Source organism: Notolepis coatsorum (assembly GCF_963971535.1).
Source record: "Notolepis coatsorum genome assembly, chromosome: 10".
Classification (NCBI taxonomy): domain Eukaryota; kingdom Metazoa; phylum Chordata; class Actinopteri; order Aulopiformes; family Paralepididae; genus Notolepis; species Notolepis coatsorum.
This window is the reverse complement of record NC_140174.1, coordinates 114,500,303-114,516,816: the sequence shown is the minus strand read 5'-3', so window position 1 is coordinate 114,516,816 and position 16,514 is coordinate 114,500,303. Positions and strand designations below refer to the sequence as shown.

At 41.4% G+C, this 16,514-nt stretch overlaps 1 protein-coding gene across 2 annotated transcripts in view; it reads left to right on the top strand.

The window, feature by feature from the left end:
* The first annotated feature begins 5,022 nt into the window (after positions 1-5,022).
* commd10 (COMM domain containing 10) overlaps positions 5,023-16,514 on the top strand; it is a 906,178-nt gene continuing 894,686 nt past the window's right edge. For both annotated transcript variants that reach the window (XM_084323446.1, XM_084323445.1), the window contains exons 1-2: positions 5,023-5,156; positions 6,848-6,938. In XM_084323446.1, the coding sequence (XP_084179572.1) occupies positions 5,128-5,156; positions 6,848-6,938 (120 nt within the window). In that variant the 5' untranslated portion in view covers positions 5,023-5,127. The remainder of the gene's footprint in view (positions 5,157-6,847; positions 6,939-16,514) is intronic.

The following is a 16,514-nucleotide window of genomic DNA, read 5'->3' as shown; positions in this document are numbered from 1 at the left end:
ACCTCTGACAAGTCCAAGATCTCCAATAAAGGGGTTATAGCATGCGGGTTAAGTGATCATTATATGATATTCTGTACCCGCAAAAAGCTAAAGCAAAAGGCTGGCTGTCACAAAACAGTCACATCTAGAGACCTTAAAACCTACTCTAGCGAGGCCTTTAACCTTGAACTGGAGAGCCTGGACTGGTCAGATGAGCTCAATGGTACACTGGTTGAAGAAACATGGCTTGGCTTCAAAACCAAATTTTCAACAATACTAAACAACATGGCCCCCCTAAGAACCACCAGGGTAAAAAATCGCGCTGAGCTGTGGATGCACACTGAAATACTGACCGCTATGAAAGCCAGAGACAAAAAATTCTCTGAGTTTCGTAAAAGTCAGTCAAAGCTTACCAAAAGCACAAGCAGTGAACTCCAAGCCCACGTGACTGAACTCAAACTAGAAAGAAACAGACTAAGAAATGACGTAAACTCCATGATCAAAACTGCTAAAAAGAATTTCATCAATGACAAAACTGAGGAAAACAAAAACAAACCATGTGAACTTTGTAAATTACTCAATAATCAACTAGGCTGCAGTAAAAAACTTAAAACCAGATTCATAAAGACGGACAACAAGCTCATCACAGCCAAGCTGGATGTGGCCAATTACTTAAACACTTTCTTCACAAACATAGCCACAACACTGGTAAACAAACTACCCTCCCACTCAGGGCATTATGGGGTAGAACACATAGTAGCATACTACAAGAACCTAGGGGTCCACAAAGACGACTTCAAACTGGAAATGGTAACAACAGATGAGGTACTAAAAAAACTGAGCGCCCTCCAACCGAACAAGGCCACTGGCCATGACAACATCCCCTCTAAATTCCTCAGAGACTCAGCAGCCGCCATCACCCCAGTCATCACACATATAATAAACCTCTCCATAAAACAGGGGCACATCCCCAAGGACTTCAAAATTGCGAGAGTAACACCCCTGCACAAAAAGGGCAGCAAATTAGACCCAGGCAACTACCGCCCTGTTTCTATCCTTACCTCTATCTCGAAAGTCATGGAAAAAATAGTATACGAACAGGTCGAAAAGTACCTCGCGGAAAAAAATCTAATCTACGAATTCCAATCTGGCTTCAGAACATCCCACTCCACTGACACATGCCTTCTCTATTTGAACGACCACATCAAACAAGAGGTGGATGCGGGCAAATACTGCGGCATGGTCATGCTGGACCTACAAAAGGCCTTCGACACTGTCAATCACCCCATTCTGATTGACAAGCTAAAAGCAATTGGTTTTGATAGTCTTATCAGTGAGCTGGATGCAATCCTACCTGGAGGGGAGAGAACAGATGGTGGAGGTAAACGGTACCCTATCCCCCCCCCTCACAGTGAGCTGTGGTGTTCCACAAGGAAGCATACTAGGACCGCTACTGTTCATAATTTATGCAAATGACATGTCGTCAGCTTGTGACTGCAACTTGTTCCTGTTTGCGGATGACTCAGCCCTGCTGGTCTCTGACAGGAACAAGTTACAGGTTGAAAAAACCCTCAGCTTGGAACTAGGCAAAATCTGCATATGCAAAATAACATTACACATGGGCAAAACAGAGTCCATTCTCTTCGGTTCAAATAACAAACTCAGCAAGACCGACGGCTTCTCAGTTACAGTGGGTGACAATATTGTCACAAGGAAAGATGAAATTACCTACCTGGGTTCCATCCTAGAGGCTAATCTTTCCTGTGACCAAATGGCATCCAATGTAATAAAAAAAAGTCAACCAACGAACTCGATTCTTGTACCGGATCTCCTCTCTGGTAAACAAGAATACCCTGAAGACTCTGGCAGGAGCACTCATTCAAGTGTACTACGACTATGCTTGCACCTCATGGTACCAAAGCACCTCAAAGGCACTAAAAACTAAATTACAAACATCTCAAAACAAACTGGTCAGACTACTGCTTGACCTGACTCCTAGAACCCACCTCACCCTTGCCCACTTTGACAACCTAGGATGGCTTAGAGTAGACGACAGAGTACAGCAACTTGAAATGGGCCTGGTCTACAAGATACACTACACGACCAAGGTACCCATGTACATGTCAAAATACTTCCCAAAGGTCAGTGAATACCACGATCACAACACCATAGGGAGCTCCACAAATCATGTTAAACCCAGATTCGGCTCAAACAAGGGACTAAACACGTTTCGCAATTATGCCACATCAATGTGGAACGCCCTACCCAAAGCTGTAAAAATGTGAATCACTACCCACTTTCAAAACCACTCTAAAAGAACACCTACGGGAGACTGCAATTCGAAACTGGCCCCTGCAAATGTCCTAACCCAACCCCCTCCAATGTACAGTAAATGACCAAGTATGGCTTTGTCAATATTCCAATGTACAGTCAGGGCCGTAGCCAGGGTTTAGAAATTAGGGAGGTCCATTTATTTTTTTGGCCCAGACGGGCCCACTATAATCGGTCGGACACCACCCACCAGTACACCATCCTTACGGTCCCCTTAAATATGCGTACCTACTGTACTATCCCCCCCCCCAACCCATTACAAAGCTGGGTAGTAAGTGCCATGGACAAGTGGACCAGTGTACTCACTCGCTATTGGCTGAATCTTGTTTTGGGTGGTGATGTAAAAACACCTGCATCATAGCAGGCTCAGGATGGGCCACGTAGTCTATAGCCTGTTCATCCCTGTCTCTCTCCTCCACAACCTGGCTTGACTAGACATAAGGAGAGAGATGATTACAATTAACTGGTACATTCAGGTCCAGAATTGTTGGAATCCCCTGACAAAGATGTGCAAAAAGCTGTACAATTTAAACAATACCATACTGGTAATGAGAAAATAGTTGTTTATTCAATGAATGCATGGAGCAGTTCCATCTTATTTCATTTGATACTAACTACTCAGTTCATACAGATTTCAAGTATTCAAATATCAATGATGAATATTGCATAAGGTTTACACAGTTAATAGATCACCTTCTTGTTTTATATTCATCTTATATGGCAATTAAATCAATGGTGTGTTTGTTTGGGGAGTTTGACCTATGTGCCTACCACGTGAAGGTGCATGATCAATGGACAGCACAAAAACAATTTGTGTAGGTGGAGACTAGAGCTACCAACCTACCACAGATAGTAATAAGTTATTAAGAGTAAGTAATCCATACCATATATATCCTAATGGTTACCTTATTACCATACTTGGCTGAAAACAAACTTTGCTGCCTGTTGTGAATGTGTTTTTCCCTGTAGGCTAATACATAAGTAGGCATACATTTTTGCAGTTGAGGAAAAATTTGCAGTTGAGTAGGCTATAATGTGCTGTGTTTTTATGTCTTCCATCGAGGACCACCTTGGAAATAAGTGTTAATGCTTGTTAATGAATGCTTTTAGGTGATATCCTCAGGAATACAAATTGGTCAAGATCATTTGTTTTTATGATGTGTTTTTAATTTCCAAATAAATCTAATCAAATAAAAAAGCAATTTTTGCAGTTGAGCTACTGGTGTTGTATATTATACAGCCTTTTCATGCATCTTTATCAAGGGAACCCTTATCCTAATGATTTAAAAAATAATATTATGATGATACGATATGGACCTAGTAGTTGGGTCATCTGTGGCACTTCGTTTCTCAATGGATTTTTTAAAAAGGCGGGGGAAATTTGTGAGAGACCAAAATCCAAAATGGCTGCCGTGGAAATAAACGTTTTAATGGTTTGACCTACAATGATGCACAATACATGGTACCAGCCCCCTCTCAGTCATGTACCAGCCCCTCTCAGTCATGTACCAGCCAGCCCCTCTCAGTCATGTACCAGCCCTCTCTCAGTCATGTATACCAGCCCCCTCTGTCATCTACCAGCCCCCTCTCAGTCATGTACCACAGCCCCATCTGAGTCATGTACCAGCCCCCTCTCAGTCATGTACCACAGCCCCTTCTCAGTCATGTACCAGCCCCCTCTCAGTCATGTACCAGCCCCCTCTCAGTCATGTACCAGCCTCCTCTCAGTCATGTACCACAGCCCCATCTCAGTCATGTACCATAGCCCCATCTCAGTCATGTACCACAGCCCCCTCTCAGTCATGTATACCAGCCCCCCTCTCAGTCATGTATACCAGCCCCCTCTCAGTCATGTACCAGCCCTCTCTCAGTCATGTACCAGCCCCCTCTCAGTCATGTACCAGCCAGCCCCCTCTCAGTCATGTACCACAGCCCCCTCTCAGTCATATACCACAGCCCCCTCTCAGTCATGTACCACAGCCCCCTCTCAGTCATGTACCACAGCCCCCTCTCAGTCATGTACCAGCCCCTCTCAGTCATGTACCAGCCCCCTCTCAGTCATGTACCCCATCTCAGTCATGTACCAGCCCCCCTCTCAGTCATATACCTGCACGACTGGCGGGGGGGGGGGTGCTTAGTAAGAGATGTGATTGGGCCAGCCCAGTGTCAGTCAGTACCAATGGGCCGATGTCTCAGCCTAGTAGTGGGCCGGTCGTTGACCAACAAAAAAAAAAAAAAAATTATAATTTTTTTTATAAAAAAAAAAAATTATATAATTTTTTTATTTTTATTTTTATAGTTACAAATAGTTACCGAGGTCCGGACCTCGGTGACCTCATAGCTGGCTACGGCCATGTGTACAGTGTACAGTTATGATGTTATGATGAATTGAAAATGGGGGACCCTGATATAAACAAGACGAAAGTCTTTCTCTGGTCTGCATCCCCTTAACAATTGTATGTATTGAGCTGTACTGTACCCATTCTGCAATATGTTAATAAAGTTTTCAATCAATCAATCAATTACGCTCTCGCCTCTTGGCGCGTGAGGAGCTAAACCAATCAGAGAGGGGCTTCGCTCAACCAATCAGAGAGGGTCTTTGCTGTACGCGGCTAGCCAATCAGAGAGCGTCTCCGCAAACATAAGCTACGGAAAAAAATCACACAGTGCAGTGCGCTGGTATAACTACGCGCTTTTCTTGCGCAGCTTTGACCGCCATCATGCGCGTCGTCTTGTGACAACAGGAAGAGAGAAGTGGCAGCTGATGTTGTTGCTCTGACCACTTTGAATCGCTCCTGGTGGAAAAGAAACACAACCATGGCTGCTATTATAAAAGAAACGCAAAGGTAGGCAACTCGACGAGAGAGAGAGGGAGAGGGAGAGGGAGAGGGAGAGGGAGAGGGAGAGGGAGAGGGAGAGGGAGAGGGAGAGGGAGAGGGAGAGGGAGAGAGAGAGAGAGAGAGAGAGAGAGAGAGAGAGAGAGAGAGAGAGAGAGAGAGAGAGAGAGAGAGAGAGAGAGAGAGAGAGAGAGAGAGAGAGAGAGAGAGAGAGAGAGAGAGAGAGAGAGAGAGAGAGAGAGAGAGAGAGAGAGAGAGAGAGAGAGAGAGAGAGAGAGAGAGAGAGAGAGAGAGAGAGACCCCTGAATTCTTTCCCCAATACATTTCCAGTTCCGCGTTCGCCTTCTGCGCTCTGATTGGCCACAGACGTTTCTGGTGCGACCTGATTGGCCACTGATGTTTCTGGTCATGTGCGCCCAATCGTGTGACGGCAAGTTCTTTCGCCGGTTAAGCTTAGGCACTCTTTCGAAGTTGGTTAAGGTTAGAGTTTGTCTTCGAACAGGGCGATAGAACACCAGCCCTGATTCCAAACTCTAACCTTAACCAACTTCGAAAGAGTCGCCTAAGCTTAACCAGTGATAAACTAGGCATTAGGTAGTTTGCAGGCTGTTAGACCCGGAAATAGGCGCAGAACTTGGCGTCGCACGATTGGCGCACATGTCAGAAACGTCAGTGGCCAATCAGATCGCGCAAAGGTACAACTGGCTTAGGGAAAGTATTCACGCAGCCAGGACCCCCCCCCTCCTATCTAAAATGCATCAGTAGCCGACACAATTTTAAGAAAAAAGTCAAATCATGGCTCCTCGAACAATGTCAAAAACTAGATTTTAAAATGCATGAAAATTTTGTCTGATACATTGTTGTCTGTGGCTACGTTTGTACTGCATTTAAAATGTTCATGGCTATGCAGTTTGTCAAATTTTTATTTATGGTCATGTTTTGTATTGCTTGTCTGTCTGAGACCAAGGACCACAATGAATGAATGAATGAAAAAAGTTTATTTTTGAACATGTATTCTCCACATTCCTCCAAACAAATCACAGTATCTAGCTCCGTCAAACAGAACAATCATAATAAAAAAAGAAATTATAAACAAAAAGTCAAGAGCAATGTAGTTAGTTAGATCCAGAAATAAGTCTTGACTTTTGACGTTTTTCTGGAATCTTGTATTTTTTTTTTAAATGTCTAATAAAATCGAATAAAATCAAATCTAACCCAGGCAGGACGCTTGTATGCTTTCTACAACGCAGTTGGGCGATTTGCGATTCTGATTGGCCAGGTCATTTCTGGTCATGTGACATGTACGCCCAATCCTGGGACCGCAAGTGTCTACACTGGTTAAGCTTAGGCGCTCTTTCGAAGTTGGTTAAGGTTAGAGTTTGTCTTAGAGCATGGCGATAGAACGCCAGGTGCTTTGCAGGCTGTTCGCCGCGGAAATGGGCAAAGACACAGCTTGTCACGCTATTGGGCGCACATGTCGCATGACCAGAAACGTCAGTGGCCAATCAGAATCGCAAATCGCCCAACTGCGTTGTAGAAAGCATACACGCAGCCAGGACCCCACCCATCTAACCACCCATCTCACCGTACAATAGAGTTATGTACCACTGTGCTGTGGGGAGTGATGCCTTGCTTGTGCATTGATTGCAGAGTGTGATCTGGAGATGTTTTTAACGTTGTACCTTGTAACACCAAAACAGCATAAAAGAAGCCGTGTCCTTTATCAACGCGATCGAGGTGAACAAGTTCTCCAAACTGATGTCCCGCATCGTCCAGAAGCTCCACCTGAAGGTACTGCGATGGTCCGTCAGCTGAGGTAGAACAGTAGAACCTGAAGGTACTGTAAGGGTCCGTCAGCTGAGGTAGAACCTGAAGTACTGAACTAGGGCTGGGCGATATGGCCTAAAAATAAAATCTCAAATTTTTTCACACCACATCCGATTTACGATTTTTATCGATTTTTTCTCTCTTAAAAACTAGAAACGCCAAGGAAATCATTCAAATAAGCTTTGTTTTTATTTGACACAAAAATGATCAAACCAAGATTAATTTCCCTATTGGGATTGAAGTGCAAACCTAACCAGCTGAGGTAGAACCTGAAGGTACTGTGAGGGTCCGTCAGCTGAGGAAGAACCTGAAGGTGCTGTGAGGGTCCGTCAGCTGAGGTAGAACCTGAAGGTACTGTGAGAGGGTCCGTCAGCTGAGGTAGAACCTGAAGGTACTGTGAGGGTCCGTCAGCTGAGGTAGAACCTGAAGGTATTGTGAGGGTCCGTCAGCTGAGGTAGAACCTGAAGGTACTGTGAGGGTCCGTCAGCTGAGGTAGTAGAACCTGAACAGTAATAATAATAATAATACACTTTATTTGTATAGCACCTTTCATACAGAAACTGCAGCTCAAAGTGCTTCACAACAGAAAAAAGACATAAAGTGCAGACATATAAAATCACAGTTTTTAACATTAGGATCTGTATATCAAAGCAGGGTAGCCGGACCAGCACTCACAGGTTCAATGTTTTTTAATGGCAGCCTGTATCAAAAGCAGACATGTTTCGGACAATGTCCTTCTTCAGTGGTATGGCTAGCACTGGAAATACATTCAAGGTGATGGTTAAATACACCTGGCAGGTAATTGACATGGCAGGAAATGACAGGAAATGACATCACAACGCAGGTGTGCCTGTGCAATATGACTAAATGAATGACCTATCAAAATAGAGTCTAATCATAATTTATACATATATATAGATATATCTATATCTAACACCAATCAATATTATAAACAATACAATACAAAACGAAACAAAACAAAATTACCAGAAACTTGATAACATATAACATGCCCATTAATTTATAGGGCTAATTGAGCCACTTTACGTAATTAATTAATTTCAGATTATCCATTGGGCATCTTTGTGAAGCATGCCTCTAGTTTGGCAACAAACAACAACTTAAATCAGACCAGAAATAACAATGTAGGAGTAAGGAGGTTAAAGGAAACAAGTTAAAACGTTTTCTTCATTCATTCCTCTAGGCTCGATGCAATTGAACAGGTGGATATAATAACATTCACGTTGCAACAGCAGCTTGTGTCTGTCTCCACCTCGCGCTGGCCTGAGTACTAACTCCAGTCCCATATATCTGAGATCATTGACGGTATGTTTACACTTAGAGAAATGTCGAGCTACCGACGACTTGACATCTGAATTCCTCACAGCACATTTGTGTTCACTTATTCTTGATTTAAAGGCTCTCGTTGTTTTGCCCACAGAAGAAAAATTGCAAGGACATTTTAGCAAATACACCAGATTGGACGAATTACACGTAATCCGTCCTTTGACTGGGATATTTTTTCCCGTTTTTGGATGTGCGAAAAATGTATCATACCCTGGCACTGTACACAGGATTGGCAGGGAAAATTCCCATCTGGGATGTTGGACATAAAATGAGAAGGTTTCCTTAAGGGCAAATCAGTTTTGACTAGGAGATTAGATAAATTCGCTTGTCTCTTGTAAAAATAGTTAGGCGAATGCTGAAACGCTGTCCCTATAAGAGGGTCGGACTGCAGAATATGCCAATGTTTATTGACAATACTCCGCGTGTCTCTCGTGATAGGGCTGTAAGTAGACACGAAAGATACTTTGTCAGGTTTATCTTCTTTCTTTCTGGGGGTAAACAACGTGGCCCTATCGATATGCTTAGTTTTATTCAAGGCTTTGAGTGTCAAATCGGCACTGTATCCTCTCTCGTGGAAACTGCCACGGAGGACCTCTGCTTGTGCAATAAATGTATCGTCAGTATCACATATTCTCTTATAGCGAAGTATTTGGCTGTAAGGAAGACTGTTCTTCAAGGCTGGGGTGTGATAACTAGAATAATGCAAGAACGAGTTACGGTCTGTCTCCTTTTTAAAAACCTCTGTGTGTAATGAGATGCCATCAGGGGCTTTCTTGATCAGAACGTCGAGGAAGGGTAAATTATACACATCAAACTTTAATGTAAACTTTATCGTTCTTCTGCAGGAGTTCAGGTACTCAAGGAAGGAAAAAAGCTCAGATGATGAACCAGACCAAATAAAAAACAGATCGTCAATATAGCGCATATAAGATTTGACACATTTCTCAAACGGGTTATTATTAAAGATATGATCTACTTCATATTTGGACATATAAAGATTGGCTAGGTTCACAGCGGCTGGAGAGCCCATGCTGAGGCCTCTGTTTTGCAAATAGTATTTGTCTTGGAATCTAAAATAATTTCTAGTTAGAACTAGATCGGTTAAACTAACCAGCGCTTCTGTAGGGGGGAGTAATACTTCCCTCGAGTTTAAATAAAAACTCAGCGCGTCTAGCGCATCAGCATGTGGAATGCTGGGGTAAAGACTGACTACATCTATGGTAACTAGTAAGTCTGTAGGACTAATGTTGCATGACGAGAGCCTGTTAAAAAAAGTAGTAGTATCCTTCATTGATACAGGCTGCCATTAAAAAACATTGAACCTGTGAGTGCTGGTCCGGCTACCCTGCTTTGATATACTGAACTTTATGGGATTACAGCACCCAGTGTGAGAACTTGTGAGCGCGGTCTAACTTGACTATATTGATTCAGAGCTACCCAAATAGCTTTCGAGACCTGCAGCTCCAAATATTTTCTACGAACCCAATTCCCTCGAGGACAGCAGCAGCTCACACTGCTTAATATGCTGAATATGGAGAAAAGAGGCTATGCTTATTCAAAGGTGGAAAGCGACAGAATCTGCAGCTTATTCCCAGTGCCAGAGAGTTCGGCACCTGCTCCACCCAAAGGAAGAGAAGCACTGGCCTTGTCGCTCTCACGTCTAAGGCAGAGAGAGACACGTACCCTACTCCACGGTACGACCCTCACCAAATACTGGCAGGATGCCATCATACCGAGGGGCCTTCGCATCAACAAAGAACCCACGCTGGGAAGAGAATCTCCTGAGTTCTGTGAAAAGTGGTGTTCGATCCTGGACAAGTGTTCTATGGATCTACTTTTTTTTTTTTTTTATAAACAAAGTTTTTTATTCAAAGATTACATTTACATTCATATCTTGCATACAGATGTCATGTCCTTTGTTCTTTCCTTACTGAATATCCCTCCCTCCCGCCCCACCCAGAAAAATAAAAAAGACAGTACAAAAGTAAATAAATACATACAAAATAAAATAAGACAAATACAAAATGTGACATTAGGATCCACTTTAACAGCAATATGGTACTCTTAAAGGATAAGTATATTTGCTATGGATATAATGAAACATAAGTGCAACTCCAGGTCCGATACACAAGCCAGCCACAATTGTCAACAAGAACGGAGAATCTGACTGGAACGCTAGCTGTATTATACATCGCAACACGAGACAGTAAATACTATTGTAATAAAACGTTCAAAACTATGTTCAATTTGTGTATTGTTTTGTTACTATATAAGATTGTATTTCGCACTGTATTAACCATAACGACGTCACAGATGAGCTTTAGATGGTTAACGTGATATTAACGTTAGATCCGACGGTCCGACCTAAATACTATTGTAATAAAACGTTCAAAACTATGTTCAACTTGTGTTTTGTTTCTTACTATAAGATTGTATTTCGCACTGTATTAAGCCATATCGACGGCAGGTGAGCTTTCTAGCCATTAGATTGTTAACGTGATATTAACGTTAGATCTACGACCACAATTTGATTCCAAGTTTTTACATACCTCACTTTGTTGGTCTCTCACGAAAGTCTTTCTCTGGACTGCAAATATACTGTCTCATAAATATACTCTTCCAATATATAAATATACATATAAATATATTGTTTTAGATGCTGTTGTCACTATGAATTACAAATGAGGGACCCTGATGTAAACAAGACAAACGTCTTTCTCTGGTCTGCATCCCATCTGCAATTGTTCTGGACTCTTTGTATCATAAACAGTACTGTATTTGCAAATCTGGTATGTCATAATTAAATGTATAGATGTAGCAGTAGGCCTACTGTATCTGTATGTCATGTATGTCATATATGTTATGATGAATTGAAAATGGGGGACCCTGATGTAAACAAGATGAAAGTCTTTCTCAGGTCTGCATCCCCTTAACAATTGTGTGTATTGAGCTGTACTGTATTGTACCCATTCTGCAATCTGTTAATAGTTTTCAATTAATGTCAGACGTCCTCTCCATAAAAAAACGATTGAATTGCTCAGAATTTTAAATTATGTCCCCAATAGGACATAATAATATTAATATTATTCCCCAGTATGACACAATAAACACAGAATGAATGCTACCAAAGAGAATGCTATATGCAATTTGTGTATAAAGTGTGTATTAATCCTGTAACATGAGTCAAGGTCAGATCTAGCCTGGCATAGAGAACAGAATGTTGATTTTTTGATGTTCAAGTTTCTTTATTAGTTGTCATACAGAAGTACAGAATACTTTTATATAAAATGCTTCTTTCTGTTTTGCTCCAGAGATTGTGCTAGATAAAAATAGATAAGTATAAAATAGAAGTCAAGTACGTAGACAATTGTTCAATATATACATACAATGTACAATGCAGAGTAGAAAAGTAACTGAGTTACAATACAATATACTATACAGTACAATGCAGAAATGGGATGAGGTACAATTTACAGTAAGGTGTAATGAGGTATGGGTTGTAGTGCAAATTCTTTGCCAATAAATATAAAGTGTGTTTAGGTGTTCTAAAGTGGGTGCTGCAGTCAGTTGTTTGTTTAATAGTGAGTGTGTGCGTGTGGATGTGTGTGCTGTGAGTGCATTTGATGGTTGTTACATAGTGTTATTGTCATTTGTATGTGTGTAATGTGTAACTAGTACAGTGGAGGGGTGTCCAGTCCAGGGCCCAGAGAGTAGAGAGCTGTGTGAGTCGTCCCCGGACAGCTTATGTGAGACCATCCTTGTTCAAAAGTTGAGCTCTTGCAGATTAGCCTGGCCCCACTTCTATCCAGAACAATATATAAAGGGACTGCACATTGTTTATTCACTGTGCTGTTTACCATGGCCTCTCATTCAATCATGATATTCATTGTTTTGGGAAATACAGGTCCTGCAGTTGCCACTCTGATAATGGTTCTTGATATAGAGCAGTCACCTCAAGAGCTCAATCTTTGAGCTTGCATGATTGATTACTATAGAACCCTCAGGCTAGGGTTAATTAGGCCTAGAATATATCTGTCGTGTGGTCCAGGGTTGAGCATCTGGGGAAACAGAAAAACAATCGATACATTTTGGAACATTGTTACTACAATAGATAACGTTATTCATCATATTAACAGATTGCAGAATGGGTACAGTACAGTACAGCTCAATACACACAATTGTTAATGGGATGCAGACCAGAGAAAGACTTTCATCTTGTTTACATCAGGGTCCCCCATTTTCAATTCATCATAACATATTACATACATGACATACAGATAGACAGTAAACAACAGCACAGGGACCATCCAATATCAAACTATTGTTAAGGGGATGCAGACCAGAGAAAGATGTTTGTCTTGTTTACATCAGGGCCCCCCATTTGTAATTCATAGTGACAACAGCATCTAAAACAATATATTTATATGTATATTTATATATTGGAAGAGTATATTTATGAGACAGTATATTTTGTACATATGTAACTGTTGTGACAACGTCTTGTGACAAACAGTACTGTATTTACAAATCTGGTATGTCATAAATAGATGTAGCAGTACAACGTCACAGGCAACAACACATACCGCTATACCATAGTGTAACACACAGCAAGAATGTGAAACAAGTTACTATTATTAGTATTGGGTTAGAGTTGTTTGATTTACACTAACGTAATGTTAGATTGCTATCTGAGAAAGTTAAAATGCTAACGTAACGTTAGTCTGTGAGCTGGCTACAATATTTTCCAATGTGTAATCGGAAGTCAAAACGGATGCATATAAACAGCTGATGACTCATAACTTCCTATCACGTTTGAATAATGCTGTAGAGTTAAGTAAAAATGCATTTCAATAGTAATGTATATGAGTATTGAGAGCTCAGCTTACCGATGCAGAGCTAAATCCAGTGTTGTCAACAGACGAGTCGCAAATTTACTTCCTAGTTTCCGGAGCTTGAGGAATGTCATTGGGAGAAATCAAGTCACCTGACGTTGTAACGCGTTTTGATTGGTTCCGCAGCAACGCCCCTTTTCACAAACGTAGGTAGTTTTTATCTTATCAACACATTAATTTCATAAAGATATGACCCAACAACCGTTGCCAACAAACGGAAATGTGTTATTATAGTATATTATGTAGTTCATATTACAATAACATATAGTCTGTTTAACCAGATCAATCATTTCATTAACGGAAGCCTCTAGAGACTTTCGGCCCACCGTCTACTGGTAGACCTATTGTTTCCGGTATTGGCTCTGCCACAGAAAAAATCTCTCAGTTCATTGATGCGCATATTAAGGATTTGGCCTCTTCTCAGCGTGGTTACTTGAAGGATACTACTACTTTTTTTAACAGGCTCTCGTCCTGCAACATTAGTCCTACAGACTTACTAGTTACCATAGATGTAGTCAGTCTTTACCCCAGCATTCCACATGCTGATGCGCTAGACGCGCTGAGTTTTTATTTAAACTCGAGGGAAGTATTACTCCCCCCTACAGAAGCGCTGGTTAGTTTAACCGATCTAGTTCTAACTAGAAATTATTTTAGATTCCAAGACAAATACTATTTGCAAAACAGAGGCCTCAGCATGGGCTCTCCAGCCGCTGTGAACCTAGCCAATCTTTATATGTCCAAATATGAAGTAGATCATATCTTTAATAATAACCCGTTTGAGAAATGTGTCAAATCTTATATGCGCTATATTGACGATCTGTTTTTTATTTGGTCTGGTTCATCATCTGAGCTTTTTTCCTTCCTTGAGTACCTGAACTCCTGCAGAAGAACGATAAAGTTTACATTAAAGTTTGATATGTATAATTTACCCTTCCTCGACGTTCTGATCAAGAAAGCCCCTGATGGCATCTCATTACACACAGAGGTTTTTAAAAAGGAGACAGACCGTAACTCGTTCTTGCATTATTCTAGTTATCACACCCCAGCCTTGAAGAACAGTCTTCCTTACAGCCAAATACTTCGCTATAAGAGAATATGTGATACTGACGATACATTTATTGCACAAGCAGAGGTCCTCCGTGGCAGTTTCCACGAGAGAGGATACAGTGCCGATTTGACACTCAAAGCCTTGAATAAAACTAAGCATATCGATAGGGCCACGTTGTTTACCCCCAGAAAGAAAGAAGATAAACCTGACAAAGTATCTTTCGTGTCTACTTACAGCCCTATTACGAGAGACACGCGGAGTATTGTCAATAAACATTGGCATATTCTGCAGTCCGACCCTCTTATAGGGACAGCGTTTCAGCATTCGCCTAACTATTTGTACAAGAGACAAGCGAATTTATCTAATCTCCTAGTCAAAACTGATTTGCCCTTAAGGAAACCTTCTCATTTTATGTCCAACATCCCAGATGGGAATTTTCCCTGCCAATCCTGTGTACAGTGCCAGGGTATGATTAAAGAATTTTTTTTCGCACATCCAAAAACGGGAAAAAATATCCCAGTCAAAGGACGGATTACGTGTAATTCGTCCAATCTGGTGTATTTGCTAAAATGCCCTTGCAATTTTTCTTATGTGGGCAAAACAACGAGAGCCTTTAAATCAAGAATAAGTGAACACAAATGTGCTGTGAGGAATTCAGATGTCAAGTCGTCAGTAGCTCGACATTTCTCTAAGTGTAAACATACCGTCAATGATCTCAGATATATGGGACTGGAGTTAGTACTCAGGCCAGCGCGAGGTGGAGACAGACACAAGCTGCTGTTGCAACGTGAATGTTATTATATCCACCTGTTCAATTGCATCGAGCCTAGAGGAATGAATGAAGAAAACGTTTTAACTTGTTTCCTTTAACCTCCTTACTCCTACATTGTTATTTCTGGTCTGATTTAAGTTGTTGTTTGTTGCCAAACTAGAGGCATGCTTCACAAAGATGCCCAATGGATAATCTGAAATTTATTAATTACGTAAAGTGGCTCAATTAGCCCTATAAATTAATGGCCATGTTATATGTTATCAAGTTTCTGGTAATTTTGTTTTGTTTTGTTTTGTATTGTATTGTTTATAATATTGATTGGTGTTAGATATAGATATATCTATATATATGTATAAATTATGATTGGACTCTATTTTGATAGGTCATTCATTTAGTCATATTGCACAGGCACACCTGCGTTGTGATGTCATTTCCTGTCATTTCCTGCCGTGTCAATTACCTGCCAGGTGTATTTAACCATCACCTTGAATGTATTTCCAGTGCTAGCCATACCACTGAAGAAGGACATTGTCCGAAACATGTCTGCTTTTGATACAGGCTGCCATTAAAAAACATTGAACCTGTGAGTGCTGGTCCGGCTACCCTGCTTTGATATACTGAACTTTATGGGATTACAGCACCCAGTGTGAGAACTTGTGAGCGCGGTCTAACTTGACTATAACATTAGGATCTAACATCCCAATAGGCCACCTTGTTTATGGTTTGATTCAGTTTTAAAAATAGACTATAATAAAAAGAGTAAGATAGAATAGACAGAGTCAAATCGTGCAATAAGTAGTAGAATAGAATATACATGAAATGAGCAAATAAAGTGCAGACATATAAAATATTTTTGTTTACAGTGCAATAAAATAGTTCTGGATTACTGTTCAACAGTTCAAAGTTGTCTTTACCTTCTCTGTTCGGTATCCACAGTTTAAAACCTGACTGTCTTCCCTCCTGTTTGATACCCACTTTGACCCTTCGAACCTCCCGCTCAGGGCAAACCTCTCTTTCAGAGCGCAGTTCTATGCCACGCCTTGTAACGCCTTGCCACGCCAGTAATGCCACGGGTCTTGAGGGTGTGTAGTTAGAAGATGCAGAGCGTAGGGGTCTTGAGGGTGTGTAGTTAGAAGATGCAGAGCGGAGGGGTCTTGAGGGTGTGTAGTTAGAAGATGCAGAGCGGAGGGGTCTTCAGGGTGTGTAGTTAGAAGATGCAGAGCGGAGGGGCAGTGGTTAACACTGTTGCCTCACAACAGAAGAAGGTCCTGGGTTCAAACCCCAGCATGGGGCCTTTCTGTGTGGATGTTGTGTGGGTTTCTCAGTGTTCTCCAAAATGGCCACTGGAAAACAATCTCAACAAGCTAATTTAACCTACATGCACTTTGTTACTACAGTATGTGTTTCACTATTAAACCTATATTGACCTAAGAACCTGTTAGATCCATCTCATGTTAGTTTGCTGCCCTCTGGTGGCCAGC